This window comes from Lolium rigidum, chromosome 4, assembly GCF_022539505.1.
Source record: "Lolium rigidum isolate FL_2022 chromosome 4, APGP_CSIRO_Lrig_0.1, whole genome shotgun sequence".
In the NCBI taxonomy this organism is placed as follows: domain Eukaryota; kingdom Viridiplantae; phylum Streptophyta; class Magnoliopsida; order Poales; family Poaceae; genus Lolium; species Lolium rigidum.
Window position 1 is genome coordinate 273,012,484 of NC_061511.1, and position 16,133 is coordinate 273,028,616.

The following is a 16,133-nucleotide window of genomic DNA, read 5'->3' on the forward strand; positions in this document are numbered from 1 at the left end:
ACAGGATTTGCATCGCTTCTTTTTTTTTTGTATATTTCCACGAATTTTTGGCAGAAGAGATCACCCTGCCCAATTCATTGACAAAAAGAACCACCTGTGAGTGCAATTGACAAAACAGACCACCTAGATTGTGGCGGCAGCTCCCCCGGGCGACATCTGTCACTTGCCGCCGAAGAGAGAGGCGGCAGGAACGTGCTGTCACGGACGTTGGTGACACGTTAGGCCGACAGCAGCGCCGTGAGCCACCGTCAGCTGTGGCGGGCCATGTCGCCAGATGCCGGGGCGGCAGGCTGACATGGCTGCTGCCGCCACGAGCGGTGGAGGCAAGCATGCAAAGCTCCAGTGAAACCACTTGCAAAGTGGCGGTGGAGACTGCAACACAAATAATACGGTTAATAACGGAAAATTAATAACATACAAATAAAAAATTTAATCATACTGTTAGAACATACCGCATGCCTCGAGGACGATGAACTTGTTTATCTGAGTGGATCATGATCATAGTTCACGCACATGAAATATTTCATGCCGAACTTATCAGAAAAATCCACCACCTCCTTCACCTTCGCAAGACGGCCGCACCAACACCTCTCTCCTCTCACCCCCGGTGGCAAGCTTGCATTCTTCCCCTTCATCGGCCTAAAATCCTGGTCCAAGCAAAGCACAATCATACTCACTCGAATATTTTTCGCACGAAAGAGAGACGCGGAGAAGGCAAACTCGATCCTGTTGTTTTGATTTGTATGCGGGTAAGATGACTTATTATATAGCCTTCAATTAGTGTGAGCAGTACCAAAACATTAGTGCAAAATAATTGGCGTAGGATGTCGGTGCTCTATTTGTTATATCAATACTTTCGGTAATCAATTTTCTTCAATTAGTGTGAGCAGTACCAAAACATTAGTGCAAAATAATTGATGTAGGCTTTCCGTGCTCTATTTGTTATATCAGTACTTTTGGTAATTAATTTTCTGTATCGAGCGGAAATCTCCGACAGCCTCACGTTTCGTTGCTTGGAAATCAAGGCAGTCAGTGACATAAAAATCAGTGCCGTTAGTGGCAAATTGCGGTGTGACTATTAACAGGCCCTGCCGCCACCACGAGTGGACGCAAGCTCCACGTAGTCCTGCCACCGGAGCCCGAAGCGCCATGGCCCACAGCGCGGAACGGCAAACCTTGCCGCCACCACCCCTTGCACCGCAATGTCGATTCGTAGGTTTTTTTGTCAATGAATTGGACAAAGTGATCTCTTCTGCCAAAAATTCATATTTCCACCACCCTTCCCCGCAAAAATGTCCAGACACGGCTGCTACAGAGCAAAGATTACCAACACAAGAGTAGTATGTGCATTTGTCAGATTCATTGACCAATCTGGGGATACAATGGACATGGAAGCTCACTTTGCGTAAGCTAAACATGGCACAAAGAATTAACACTATGAGCAAAGACGAAAATGGAGGACTGCACAAATGATAGACATAAATGATGATTCCCAATACAATCATCAATGACACACAGTACGAGCCTGAAACAGTTCCAACAATAGGAAGCCATTTCCCGATTCCCAGCTCAAAGGCATACTTTCAATTCTCAAATATATCAAATCTAAGTACAACTCAACAAGTTCAACACTTTAGGCCAAACAAAGTTCATCGACAACTTAGAAGTACTATACACTGCTCCATTACAGCTTATCAGCTCATTTGGCTGGCAAATGTTGCTCCTTCCTCTTCAGCGCGCTTCATATTGAACAACTGCCCAAGTGAGAAAGACTGTTTTGATCAGAAATTGCATATACCATCCAAAAAATAAATATTGCAACAGATAATTTCTACTAAGTAGGAATCTAATCCCCCCAGAGGCATCATTGAGCATACAACATATATTTCTCCATGAAAGAGCCAATGAGAGCAAATTATGTACTTCAATTAAATCAAAAACGTTAGTTAATGGAGTCCAGTAGAGCCCAATGTCAACGATTAGGCATTCAGCGGAAATAAAATATTGTAGTATAAAAATGTGAAATTATACAAATATGGCATCAAATTCCCATCATATGTGACAATTCAGCCCAAAAGGCATTATACTAGAGCCAGCCAATTAGACCTAACAGTCTGGACGATATAGGAGAACAGAAAACCTAGCAGCTCCCAAACGTTCTCATCAGCCTTTCCCTTCTACCTCCACCCCTACTTCCCAGACATGTAACCCCAACTCTACTGCTGCTTCAGCAGCCCTGAACGGGTATGGCGAGATCCAGCAGCCCCATGGCTGGTGAGCCACAGCAAGCTCCAGCAGCTCCCCAGCTCTGTATCTCCTCTGTCCATGTCACCCCCAGATCTAAAGCTTTTGCACAATCTTATGCAAAAAACTAAAGCTTATCCCGCCGATTTCCCACTGGTCAAGCGATGCAGTTAGCATCAATGATGCCCAGGCAAGCACGGAGACACCAGTTTTTCTGGGTGCCCGCCTAACTGAGAAATCCTGGGCGTCGCTCCCAGCCGTCCACCTCAGAACGCTCGGATGAAATCACGACATTTAGGCGACAACTTAATAACCTCTAAAACATCCCAATTTGTTACAACCTGTCAATTTATCATCAAACATCATGAGGCCTCACTAAAGTAGTGAGATCATTACTGTATCCCATAATATCGATAGGTGGGCCATGTGGTTGTTTCTTGAGGTTAAAATGGTATGCAAAGTGTGGCTTGTGAGGGTGCTTATATAGTTGCAGAGGCCGTGAGGGTGGGGCTGCAGTCTTTATGAGATTATGGAATAGTACGAAGTTTCTGTGCCAGGACATGTAACCAGGTTATTCTCAAATAATTGATTTTCATGGCACAAAAAGAGGGAAGTTACAGAGAGCCATGTACATGAGTACATCTACCAAAATATTATTACAACACAAATCCTCCCACAATTCAGTAAAATAATTGAAAATATGAAAAAAGAACATTACAAAAAATGGCATAGTGATGGCCCACATGTATCTTCAAAAATATGTTCTATGTCGACGTTTCTATAATGAAAATCTAGATAACCACTTGGACCTTAAGAGAAAAATTCGCATAGCCTCATAAACTCCAAACCATATATTTTACCCCAGAAATTGTGTCTGCAAGCATTTTTTGGATATAAATTTGGTTATTCAATTTAATGGTGTATGCAGCTTTTCACCAAGGTTCAAGAGGCTACGTAGACTTTTTGAACTTCCTATTTCAATATGGTTCTTCATTCTAACTTAAATACTATTACACAAGTAAATGGTTCAATTCTTGTGCTCATATTGAAAGGAATCAGGATTGATAATAATTAATGATGTTTCAGCTTGTACTTCTTTTGAGTGTCTATTTATGTTCGATTGGTATCTATGGATTGATCACAAGCCAAAACATGGTTAGAGCTCTAGGATGTCTTTGAACTTATATTTAATTCAATTAATCTAAATCGCATACTCCCTCCGATTCATATTATTTGATTCTAATATAGATGTATCTAGACATATTTTAGTTGTAGATACATCCATTTTACCATCAAGTAATATAGATCAGAGGGAGTAACATTTCCTGATCTATTTGATAGTCACCAATTAAAAGGAGGCATGTACAAGGTTCATATAAGCTCGATGGGCCATATATAACTGGCACATACTTGCAGCCAATGTGCAGTAGTGCATAGAGTACTAACTTAGTCAATAACAAGAATGACATGGTGATGGACCACATGTATTTTCAAAGATATATATACTCCGTAATTATATTTCAAGGTTTCTATAAAAAAATCTTGTAGATAACCACTTGAACCATGGAGGAAAATCAGCATAATCTCATAAATTTCAAACCATACATTTTACCCCAGAAATTGTGTCAGCAAGAAAATTTGGGATAGAAAATTGGTTTTCAGTTTAATGGTGATATGCTGCTTTTCACCAAAGGTTCAAGTGGTTACAGAGACATTTTTGAACTTCCTATTTCAATATGGTTTTTCATTCTAACTTACAACCAATTGTACAAGTAGAAGTATGCACAAGGTTGATATAAAATAGAGTGACCATATATAACTGGCACATACTTGCATCCAATGTGCACTAGTGTATCTTGAAGTTTCTATAAAAAAATCTAGATAACCACTTGAACCTAAGAGAAAAATCCGCATAACCTCATAAGCTTCAAACTTTATATTTTATCCCAGAAATTGTGTCTCCAGGCAATTTTAGGGTAGAAAATGTGGTCTTCAATTTAATGGTGTTATGCGGCTTTTCTCCAAGGTTCAAGAGGTTACGTAAACTTTTTTGAACTTCCTATTTCAATATGGTCCTTCAATCTATCTCGGGCAAGTCAGAAACTATTGCGTAAGTAAATGAAAGCATGAGCAAGGTTCATAGACACTTGTGTAACCATATACCAGGCACACACCTGACATGCATTAGTATAAATTTCAGCAAGGCCTAATATGATGTAGTGATGGTCCAAGTGCATCCTGAATTATTGTATTTCGATGTTCCTATTAAAACTCTAGATAACAAGTTGAACCCCAGTAAAAAAATCCGCTTAAACTCATAAATCAAAACCATATATAATACCCCATTAATTGTGCTAGCTAACGACTTTGGGACAAAAATGTGGTTTCCAATTTAATGGTGTTATGCAGCTTTCCCCACGGTTCAACAAGTTATGAAGACTTCTTCGAACTCCAAATTCCTATACGGTTCTTCATCCTATCTTGAGCAAGTCGGGAACTATTGCGCGAGTAAATAAAAGCATGTACACAGTTTACATGAATTCCAGTGAATGCATGTAACTGGTATGTACTTAAATCCATAAAAGCTTTTTTTTTCTAAAAGTAACTGCGGAGCACTGTTTTTCATATGAGGTGGTTGCTAGGAACCCAGTTCGGCTAACTAGAAGACCAGCAATAACATTGAAATAGCACAAGCAATTGCGAGCCCACGGAACAAATGCAAACAAGCAGCCGCCAACGTGAAATGAAACCACCAAAGTAATAGTTCATATATTTATAAGAGATCGAGAGGATAATCGGTGTGGCCGTACTCCTGGTGGTGCGCTTCTTGTATAGGATGCGGTAGCCACACTCACGGCACTGGATCACATCTCCCGCCTTCAGCGTGTTCTCCGCTCCGCAATCTGAAGAAGCACATACTAGTTAAAAATATGAAGAAGAAATCTAATTATATGTACTGCATAAACAGCGAGAAATCCGGCGGACAGCGAAGCTAACAATCCGGCCCTAATTGTCAGGGGCTTGAACAAGTCAAGATGATTGTGCTTCTGTTCGTGCGCAGCAAATCAAATCAAAACAAGATGACCGACAAACCGACTGAAATCAAGCCGCCAGATAACAATCGGGGGAAAGAGAGATAGATTACCTCCGCAGAGATAGCTGACCGGCTCCGGCTGCTGCGGATCCATCGGGATCGGGGAGAAGCTCGTGCGGGGGCCGGGGGCTGGACTAGGGTTTAGAAGGGTTAGGGTTGGAGAGACTGAGAGGCAGTGCCCGTGCAGGGATTAAAAGGGGAAACGGGAAGGCAAAGCTTGACGGGCTGGATCACTTGCCGTGCTTTAATGGGCCGTGAAATCAGTAGCTCGTTCGGTCTGGACCGATCGATTCCGATACCAGTTAGCTCACTCTCCCTCTTTCCCTCAAAAAAAAAATTGTTCACTCCCCCTCTCTTCTCCCCTCACAAAACTCAGTCCCTCTCTGAAAAGAATCTCCCTCCGGCTCTCAACAAGAAAAAATATTTATACAAATTTTTATGAAAATATTATAAATACAAATTATAGTTAAAGTTGTAAATCGTTGACCAGGAAAATTTAAGGACGCCTTATATCTTAAATTTTATGGAGGGAGTAAGTTGTAACTAGCACAGCCTAAAAATATATCACAGGCTGTCCCTCCAAAAAAAAAGGGTTAAGTGCACTTTTGGTCCCTCAAGTTTGTAAAAGTCTAATTTTGGCCTATTTATTCTGTTTTGGTTTAAATTTGGTCTCAAACTCTTAATTAAGTCCAATTTTGGTCTCTGATAGGGGTTTAATATGGTTGACCCATTTTTGACTCTTTTTTCGTCAAAAATGATTGGTTTTAACCTGTGTGGGATCATTTGTCATCAGTCAACAAATAGAACAAATCTCCTTGCCCTAACACACATGTGTGCCGCCTCTGTCTTTCTCGGTTGGTGCAGCCGTCCTCGCCACTTCAGCCACCTCTACCTTTTCTCCTAACATAAAACCCCTCGCGTGTCCATCGATTCTGCCTTTCTCGCCCGGCTTATCCACTCTCGTAGTGTCAGGAACCGCCGCTAGGTGTTAGGGAAAAGTTAGGGTTACTACGCCAAACGGATAATGATCATGATCTCGCTGGTGAACATTCATGATGCTAATTGCATAACTGATCTCTAGGTGAGATGGTCCTACGTGGACTAAACCTTTCCAAATTTGTTCACGGTGGCAAAAATAAGAGTCAAAAACCAGTGAACCATTGTTAAACCGGTACGAGGGACCAAAATTGGACTTAATTAAGAGTTTGGGGACAAGTTCAGACCAAACCACAGTTGAGGGACTAAAGTTAGACTTTGGCAAGACATGAGGGACCAAAAATACACTTAAGCCAAAAAAAAATGCTGCTAGTGTAGGTGCTGACTCAGTGTTGTAAAACATAGTTCTCCCACCTCTTGAGAACACTTTGACGAAAAGAAACGAGAAGGAATGGTCAGAGAAGGTTGAACACCAACATTTTTTAAAAAGGTTGCCTATTTGCGCTTTATTTATTAGAGGTTGAACACCAACATGGATACAGGGATCGGCTCATCTGTTAGAACCGTGAGGCACCGTCCCGATAGGTCTCACTTCAGATATCGGCTCATTTGTGGAGTTCCCCCAAGAGAGCTGGTTGTAGCGTCTCTTGGTTCTTGTAAATATTTTTCCCCTTCTATAAAGATAAGGTGCGCCATTGGCGCACTCTCGAAAAAAAAAAAAGATATCCATATATAGTCTAACACCGCAATGAATTTCAAGTCGATCCCAGCCAATCTTATGGTCGACTCATTCTTAATCGTCTTCATGCTCTGCCAATGTGGTCAGCTATATCCTACCAACAGTGAGACAAATGCACAAAAGCTTGATAAGGAATCGTCACCTGCCCCAGATTGCAAAGACAATCATAGATAAACCAACCCAGGATTTGTTCCAATGCATGAAAAAGAAGCCTCTTTCCACATTGCTTCCAGTCTTGCTTAATACATAGCAGCTCAAAGTGCGCACACATGACAACAGGACCGTTACAACTCATGTATTCCCATGGAAACAAGGTAAGGATGACCGTAATATCATAGGTTGGGCACACAGCTAGTTCGTCAGCTCCATAATGGCACTGACTATGTCACCATTAGCAGCCTTGAGTGACCTCACAGCCTTCGCCCTCGGCACGCCGGCCTGGGTCATCACCAGCTCAATGTCCTTTGGCTCTACCCCTTCCTCGTCACAATCCTCGTCATCATCCTGAGCTGCTGCCGAAGCACCAGGGTTTGAGATGACGCTGCTCAGATCAGGCGCCTTGAATTGCTCCGCAGCCTGTGACTGCAGCTGTGAGCTCAGATCCTCGATCTTAGCCTCACCGAAGATGACATAGGTGTCAGAAGCGGGGCTCTTGAAGACATCTGGCTTGGAGATAACAAACAGGATCTGACAAAGAAACAGAAGTTAGCAGCAAGAAAATAAAAAATATACTTGTGGAAAGATAACAGCACTCAGAAACTCACATTCTTGCTCTTCTTGACAGTTACACGGCTCACACCAGTGATGGACTTCATGCCAAGCTTTAGCATAGCTTTCCTGCTCTTTTTCTCACTCCGACTCTGCTTAGATCTTCCACTTGCATCAGCTCCTAGTTACCAGAGTATAGAAGGTTAAAGTTGAGAACAAAGACCAGTTTACACTTTTAAGTTTTCAGCAAAATAAAAAGATAGCATGCAAATGAACAGCTTCATTACAGCAAACATAGCCCAATTACCAATTGGTCATGCTACAGAGTAAAAAGACATGTACATTAAGAGCTCCCATTACACCATCTTATGTATTGGCCAAGTTACAAATACAACTCATCAGCATATTTGTTGACCACAAAAAAAAATTTGTCAACCACGATAAAAAAAATGGAAAAGGTATCAGTTGGTGGTAAACACATATCTTGGGTGGATACAGAAACACAAATTATAATAGAACTTCCTAAAAGATACTAAGCAAATATTTCGGCCAAGTTGGTAAAGTACTACTGTGTGTGCAATAAAAAAATGTACCTATATGTTGAGATCATTTCAGATGTCAACGAAAAGATATGTCGAATGCATATAGCAGCATAGCACTAGAATGGACCTAGCGCACCATTAAATACACATAGTACTCCCACTATCCAAAGCTAGGAGAAAATTAGAGCAAATGTTTAAGACAAATATGCAGGTTTTGAATCGTTTATCAGAAAAAAAAATTATAGCTCTGAATTCTCTAGTCTTACTGTCAATTTGTAAATTCCTTCACACAATTTTTCATACAATAACAAACTAAACCAAATACTTGATGTAGGAGCACGTATAAGATTAGCCAACAATGGATAAAAACGATTAGAGCATCATACCCTCAGCATCATCGTCATCTTTGTCATCCTCATCATCATCGTCGTCATCCTCATCATCGTCGTCCTCAACTACCGGCTCATCTCCTCCCTAAACGTACAAAGGATTTTTACAAGTTCAAATTACTGACAGGTAATGGCAACTAGAGAAACAAAAATACGAATAGAATCAATATATGCTTATAATCTGAAAGCACAGAACCAATATCAAATAAAACAATGCTTCTAAATTCACCACTGACCAGTTAGCATGACATGATCAAGAGAATACTAGTGATTCACAAATAGAGGCAAAGTAGGTACTTCTTCTAGTCAAGATTTATGATAAATAGTAGATCCATCAGAAATGGAGTTCATAGTTGACACATAAGTATGAATGATACATGTAGGTGTTCAACACGATGGTGTGTGGTTCTCATGACAGAATATCAACTAATTCGGGCCATAGTACAATATAACCAAGAACTATCAATATTATAGATAGACCACCATGAGAAAGCTTCGAGCATGTACTCCATTTTGTGGTTTTGTTGCTCACCACCAACATCCAAAACACTCATCTCAAAAAACATCCAAAACACTAATGTCTGCCTTCTCAGGCCTACTTCCTATCCCAACATGGAGTGTTGCCTATAAGAGTTAAATTAGTTGGTCATGCTGAGCCTCTGAAAGGTCCGATTATTTGTGAGGACAGTATGAGAGTAGTAATTTATACAGAACAAAACTCAAATATGCTGTAATGGTTATTATCTTGTGTGAGAAATGTTAAGGGCTATCGCTTAAACTGTATTTATTTTTAGCACGCCATGTTCCCACAAGGAAGATTCAACTACTACAGGCCCAAAAATTAAAAGATGGTAACACCAAGCCGTTCAGAAACAGAGGAGGCAGTTTATCCGCGAGCATCCACGGAAGACATCACCAACTTTGCGAAACAGAGCAACCACTACCTATACACTGAAACCGTAACGCGTGCGAGATCTACCAAAAGTTTCACCGCATACGACCCCAAACATGCCAAAAAGCAACAAAATAAGCGCACGCAGGCGCGATCCGGCCGCGCGGATCGCAGAGGAGGCAGGAGTGAGGTGAGGAGGGCAAGATCCTCACCGCCGCGGCCGCGTTCTTCTGCTCTTCCAGGACGGCGCGGAGGAGCTCCTCCTGTGCGGCGGTCTCTGCCGTCATGGTGGGGTGCGGGGAGGAGGCGCCGGCGCGGCTGGCAGAAACCCTAGAACCCTAAGCTGGGAGTGGGGAGGTGTGGAGGCGCAAGGGAAGGGAGTCACTGCGACGGAGACGGCGCAAAGACTCGTGGCATTTTATACGGGTGACGGTAGACATGAATGGGCCGGTAGGTCTGGAGTTCTCGGCCCAGTATATATTTTGAGGCTGCCTGGAGGACGAAGTTCAGGTGGGCCCAGTATCACTCTCAAAAAAACAATCGGCCCAGTATCACGGAGACATCAGCAAACAATTCACACAGTCAAAAAAAAATTCCAGTACAAGAAGAACCTACAGTAGCTTGAGTTGGAGAAGAAACGTGTGAAACTAGGCATGCCGCCGGAGAAAGATGATGCCTTTTGTAGCTCTGAGTCATCGTTGTTGTCGTGTCATCTGCCTCCACCTTCGAAGAAGGCCCATGCCTTCTCGCCTTTCGTCGAAGGGCGTCGTACTATCAAAATGCAGACCGGCTCACCCTATAGCACATGAAAATACAAGGTGGGTTGTCAACGAAAATAACATCGAGCACGGCAACCTCTTCCCATGAGCTATCCACGAACATCGTCATCCGCAACACCAACCACCCAGTAAGACGCAAGCTTTAGGATGAAGCCTCCAAAAGAAGACACGGCAAGAACATATGGCAACAGAACCACCTTGCAATGTTGGGACTTGAAGCCGTCTCTCACACCGCCTCTGAGATGTTGATGTAGAAAAGGGGAATCCTATCCCCTCTCACCCATGCTCGAGGGTATAACGAGCATATCACTTCGACCAACCATAGTGGAGCGTCACCACAACCGCACGCCACCACCAACCGCTCACCGAAGCAACACACTTCCCGTCCAGCTGTCCGCAGTCCCAAGGCGACGCCTCCAAGGAGGAAATGAAGCCAGAGCACCACCGCCAAATCCGGAGGATTTAGGGTTTTCACCTCGGGAACAAGAGGAAGGAGGGGATGAACCTCGATGTCGCCTCCGAGGAGGGGTACGACGCAAGAAGAGTCGTCATCATCACCGACACTGCTAATCAAAGGTTTACCTTGGGCCAAAGCTCCAAACCCCAAACACCCTAACTAGGCTCCGGGATCTAGAGCTGGCTGCATGAGGACAACCCTAGATGGGACCACCATCTTCAAATCTCACACGGGAGGTCCACATAGCACCCCCCGTGTTGCAGAACTAAACCAAAGTCCCCCTTGCCACCCTGTGGCCAAGGGGATGGCAAATAGCACCGGTAAACGACATGTATCGTTGGATTGATGCCGCCATCACTTTCTGAGGCCACCTGCCTAGATGTTGGAGTTATCCACGTGAGCTACGGAGCAATGAGATCCTTGTCACCACCTTTCTTGGCAGGCACGTACGAACTTCCCAACGATCGCCTTTGGCGGTGGAAAAGGAGAATATAGGGGGCCAGGGTAGGTTAGGGTCATGTGTGTCAGTCCCATGTCCCCCCCCCCCATGTATGGGTTGTCTGTTGGGCATGACGCGATGATGATACATCCATAGCGTATCTACACTTGCAATCACGTACTTTTCTTGGGGTGATACATGCATTCTATATCATCATATTTGCATAATATATAGATGGGTAGTTGATACGTCTCGAACGTATCTATAATTTTTGATGCTCCATGCTTGTTTTACACCAATTTATATATGTTTTGCTCATACTTCGTTGCACTTTTATACATTTTCGGCACTAACCTATTAACAAGATGCCACTGTGCCAATTCTTTATTTTCTGATGTTTTGTATTTCAGAAAAGTTGTACGGGAAATATTCTCGGAATTGGACGAAATAAAAGCCGAAGTCAATATTTTTCCGTAACGAAGACAGAGTTCAGAGGGGAGTCGAAGGGGGCAGCAGGGTGGCCATGCCAGCCCTAGGCGCGGTCTGACCCTTGCCCGCCTAGGGGTGGTGTGGGCCACCCTGGCCTCCACCGACATCGCCCCTACGCATATTTAATCACGATCTCGGGAAAACCCTGAACACCCGAAAAGAATTTTGAAATACTAAGAATGTGCATCGATTACTCCGGCTTGAATAAGCACTGTCCAAAGGATCCGTTCCCCTTGCCGCTCATTGACCAAGTCATTGATTCGACGGCAGAGGCGGGACTTCTGTGTTTTCTTGACGCATATTCCAGGTATCACCAGATCCGGATGAAGAAGTCTGACCAAAAGGCGACCTCATTCATCACACCCTTCGGCACTTACTGCTATGTCACCATGCCTTTTGGTTTAAAAAAAGCAGGTGCCACCTATCACCGTACGATGCAGCGATGCCTGAAGGACCAAATTGGCCGGAACATGCACGCTTACGTCGACGATATCGCGGTCATGACCCGGAAAGGATCCAACTTGTTCAACGATCTCATGGAAACCTTTGAAAATCTCTGATGGTACAAGATGATGTTGAATCCGCTGAAGTGCATCTTTAGCATGCCAGCCGGAAAACTCCTTGGCTTCATCTTATCTCACAGAGGCATTGAAGTAAACCTAGAAAAAATCAAGGCTATCCTGAACATCAAGACGCCAACTTGTCTTAAAGATGTGCAACGATTAACTAAATGCGCTGCTGCAATCAGTAGATTTGTTCGCCGTCTTGGCGAGAAGGCGCTACCTTTGTACAAACTGTTGAAGAAAACAGACAAATTTGTCTGGGGCGACGCAACAGATGCATCACTTCAGGGGTTGAAGGATATACTCTCTTCCCAGCCTATCTTGGCAGCTCCGGATGAGTCAGAGCCTATGCTCCTCTACCTGGCAGCTTCCAACAAGGTCATCAGTCTCGTTATAGTGGTGGAGGGCGCACCTGTGCCGGAACCTGAAGCTTGGGTCATGCACTTTTACGGATTGATGTCTACGCACGCTTCTATTCTTGTAGACAGTGTTGGGCCTCCAAGAGCAGAGGTTTGTAGAACAGCAGCAAGTTTCCCTTAAGTGAATCACCCAAGGTTTATCGAACTCAGGGAGGTAGAGGTCAAAGATATCCCTCTCAAGCAACCCTGCAATTAAGATACAAGAAGTCTCTTGTGTCCCCAACACACCTAATACACTTGTCAGATGTATAGGTGAAATAAAAATGGCAGCAGGCAAACATGTAGCAGAACTTGTTGGAAACGGTGTTTCAATGCTTGGAAACAAGGCCTAGGGATCATACTTTCACTAGTGGACACTCTCAACAATGATCACATAAATAAATAACTTCTCTTCACTTGTGCTACTTTCAAACACTCTCTTGTTGGATAACAAACACCATTCATTGTGTAGGGCTATAAAAGCACACCTCAAGCCGGAGTAAACAAGCTCCACAACGTCCGGAGTTCATATTAAAGTAACCTCTAGAGTGCATAATAGACCGTTGCAATTTAGACCGAGTACTAACATAGCATACACACCTGTCACCAATAGCTATGAAAGGGGGAATAGATCGCATCAATACTATCATAGTAATAGTTAACTTCATAATCTACAAGAGATTACAATCATAACTTACGCCAAGTACTACATGATGCACACACTCGTCACCTTTACATCATGGAGGAGGAATAGACTACTTTAATAACATCACTAGAGTAGCACATAGATTAATAGTGATACAAAGCTCATGATCACATAAAGATCACACCATGGGAGAGAGAGGTGAACCACATAGATACCGGTAGAGCCCTGATACACGTACAACACGCGTCCGTTGGGAACCCCAAGAGGAAGGTGTGATGCGTACAGCGGCAAGTTTTCCCTCAGAAAGAAACCAAGGTTTATCGAACCAGGAGGAGCCAAGAAGCACGTTGAAGGTTGATGGCGGTGGGATGTAGTGCGGCGCAACACCAGGGATTCCGGCGCCAACGTGGAACCTGCACAACACAACCAAAGTACTTTGCCCCAACGAAATAGCGAGGTTGTCAATATCACCGGCTTGCTGTAACAAAGGATTAGATGTGTAGTGTGGATGATGATTGTTTGCAGAAAACAGTAGAACAAGTATTGCAGTAGATTGTATTCGATGTAAAAGAATGGACCGGGGTCCACAGTTCACTAGAGGTGTTGATACGCGTACAGCACGCGTCCGTTGGGAACCCCAAGAGGAAGGTGTGATGCGTACAGCGGCAAGTTTTCCCTCAGAAAGAAACCAAGGTTTATCGAACCATGAGGAGCCAAGAAGCACGTTGAAGGTTGATGGCGGCGGGATGTAGTGCGGCGCAACACCAGGGATTCCGGTGCCAACGTGGAACCCGCACAACACAACCAAAGTACTTTGCCCCAACGAAACAGATGAGGTTGTCAATCTCACCGGCTTGTTGTAACAAAGGATTAGATGTATAGTGTGGATGATGATTGTTTGCGTAAAAACAGTAGAACAAGTATTGCAAGAGATTGTATTCAATGTAAAAGAATGGACCGGGGTCCACAGTTCACTAGAGGTGTCTCTCCCATAAGATAAATAGCATGTTGGGTGAACAAATTACGGTCGGGCAATTGACAAATAGAGAGGGCATGACCATGCACATACATGATATGATGAGTATTGTGAGATTTAATTGGGCATTACGACAAAGTACATAGACCGATATCCAAGCATGCATCTATGCCTAAAAAGTCCACCTTCAGAGTTATCATCCGAACCCCTTCCAAGTATTAAGTTGCAAGCAACAGACAATTGCATTAAGTATGGTGCGTAATGTAATCAATAACTACATCCTTAGACATAGCATCAATGTTTTATCCCTAGTGGAAACAACACATCCACAACCTTAGAACTTTCTGTCACTGTCCCAGATTTAATGGAGGCATGAACCCACTATCGAGCATAAATACTCCCTCTTGGAGTTAAGAGCAAAAACTTGGCCACAGCCTCTACTAATAACGGAGAGCATGCAAGATCATAAACAACACATAGATAATAGATTGATAATCAACATAACATAGTATTCTCTATCCATCGGATCCCGACAAACACAACATATAGTATTACAGATAGATGATCTTGATCATGTTAGGCAGCTCACAAGATCCAACAATGAAGCACATAAGGAGAAGACAACCATCTAGCTACTGCTATGGACCCATAGTCCAGGGGTGAACTACTCACTCATCACTCCGGAGGCGACCATGGCGGTGAAGAGTCCTCCGGGAGATGATTCCCTCTCCGGCAGGGTGCCGGAAGCGATCTCCCTGAATCCCCGAGATGGGATTGGCGGCGGCGGCGTCTCGCAAGGTTTTCCGTATCGTGGCTCTCGGATGCGGGGGTTTCGCGACGAAGGCTATAAGTAGGCGGAGGAGATAGGTCAGGGGGCCACACGAGGGCCCCACACGATAGGCCGGCGCGGCCAAGGCCCAGGCCGCGCCGCCCTGGTGTCTGGGCACCTCGTGGCCCCACTTCGTGACTCCTTCGGTCTTCTGGAAGCTTCGTGTGAAAATAGGCCCCTGGGCGTTGATTTCGTCCAATTCCGAGAATATTTCCTTACTAGGATTTCGAAACCAAAAACAGCAGTAAAACAACGAATCGGCTCTTCGGCATCTCGTTAATAGGTTAGTGCCGGAAAATGCATAAATACGACATATAATGTGTATAAAACATGTAGATATCATCAATAATGTGGCATGGAACATAAGAAATTATCGATACGTCGGAGACGTATCAGCATCCCCAAGCTTAGTTCCTGCTCGTCCCGAGTAGGTAAACAATAACAAAGATAATTTCTGGAGTGACATGCTATCATAACCTTGATCATACTATTGTAAGCATAGTTAATGAATGCAGCGATCAAAACAATGGTAATGACATGAGTAAACAAATGAATCATAAAGCAAAGACTTTTCATGAATAGTACTTCAAGACAAGCATCAATAAGTCTTGCATAAGAGTTAACTCATAAAGCAATAAATCAAAGTAAAGGTATTGAAGCAACACAAAAGAAGATCAAGTTTCAGCGGTTGCTTTCAACTTATAACATGTATATCTCATGGATATTGTCAATGTAAAGTAATATAACAAGTGCAATATGCAAGTATGTAGGAATCGATGCACAGTTCACACAAGTGTTTGCTTCTTGAGGTGGAGAGAAATAGGTGAACTGACTCAAGATAAAACACTACAAGAAAAGTTCTTATAGACAACGTCTCAAAATCGTCCGCTAAGGGGTATTTTTCGTCGCCCATGGGCCTAACCCGACGATATGGGTTCTGTTGTGGAAACTGCGTCAGGCAAAGTCCAACGACGTTTTTCGGTCCGTCGCGCTTGGGCGCCCTTCCGCCACGG

At 43.6% G+C, this 16,133-nt stretch overlaps 2 protein-coding genes across 2 annotated transcripts; both read right to left on the reverse strand.

Annotated features, from left to right (window-relative positions):
- Positions 1–1,540: 1,540 nt before the first annotated feature.
- LOC124650601 (DNA-directed RNA polymerases II, IV and V subunit 12-like) lies at positions 1,541–5,491 on the reverse strand. Its single transcript, XM_047190116.1, has 3 exons — positions 5,390–5,491; positions 5,055–5,147; positions 1,541–1,754 (listed from the first exon to the last, which is right to left on the reverse strand). The coding sequence occupies exons 1-3, from the start codon at positions 5,430–5,432 to the stop codon at positions 1,732–1,734; spliced, it is 159 nt and encodes a 52-aa protein (XP_047046072.1). The 5' UTR covers positions 5,433–5,491; the 3' UTR covers positions 1,541–1,731.
- Positions 5,492–7,213: 1,722 nt separating this feature from the next.
- LOC124650602 (nascent polypeptide-associated complex subunit alpha-like protein 1) lies at positions 7,214–9,919 on the reverse strand. The gene is made up of 4 exons (XM_047190117.1): positions 9,757–9,919; positions 8,650–8,737; positions 7,778–7,902; positions 7,214–7,700 (listed from the first exon to the last, which is right to left on the reverse strand). The coding sequence occupies exons 1-4, from the start codon at positions 9,829–9,831 to the stop codon at positions 7,365–7,367; spliced, it is 624 nt and encodes a 207-aa protein (XP_047046073.1). The 5' UTR covers positions 9,832–9,919; the 3' UTR covers positions 7,214–7,364.
- Between the last annotated feature and the right edge of the window lie 6,214 nt (positions 9,920–16,133).

What these genes read in the sequence shown, in the direction of transcription:
- LOC124650601 (XM_047190116.1), bottom strand. Translation starts at nt 5,432, where the DNA reads ATGGATCCGCAGCAGCCGGAGCCGGTCAGCTATCTCTGCGGAG. An exon ending in GGTCAGCTATCTCTGCGGAG is followed by an intron (nt 5,148 to 5,389) that starts GTAATCTATCTC and finishes GTGCTTCTTCAG; the next exon opens with ATTGCGGAGCGGAGAACACG. An exon ending in CAAGAAGCGCACCACCAGGA is followed by an intron (nt 1,755 to 5,054) that starts GTACGGCCACAC and finishes TCACTTGGGCAG; the next exon opens with TTGTTCAATATGAAGCGCGC.
- LOC124650602 (XM_047190117.1), bottom strand. Translation starts at nt 9,831, where the DNA reads ATGACGGCAGAGACCGCCGCACAGGAGGAGCTCCTCCGCGCCGTCCTG. An exon ending in AGAAGAACGCGGCCGCGGCG is followed by an intron (nt 8,738 to 9,756) that starts GTGAGGATCTTG and finishes TTGTACGTTTAG; the next exon opens with GGAGGAGATGAGCCGGTAGT. An exon ending in CTGTCAAGAAGAGCAAGAAT is followed by an intron (nt 7,701 to 7,777) that starts GTGAGTTTCTGA and finishes TTTCTTTGTCAG; the next exon opens with ATCCTGTTTGTTATCTCCAA.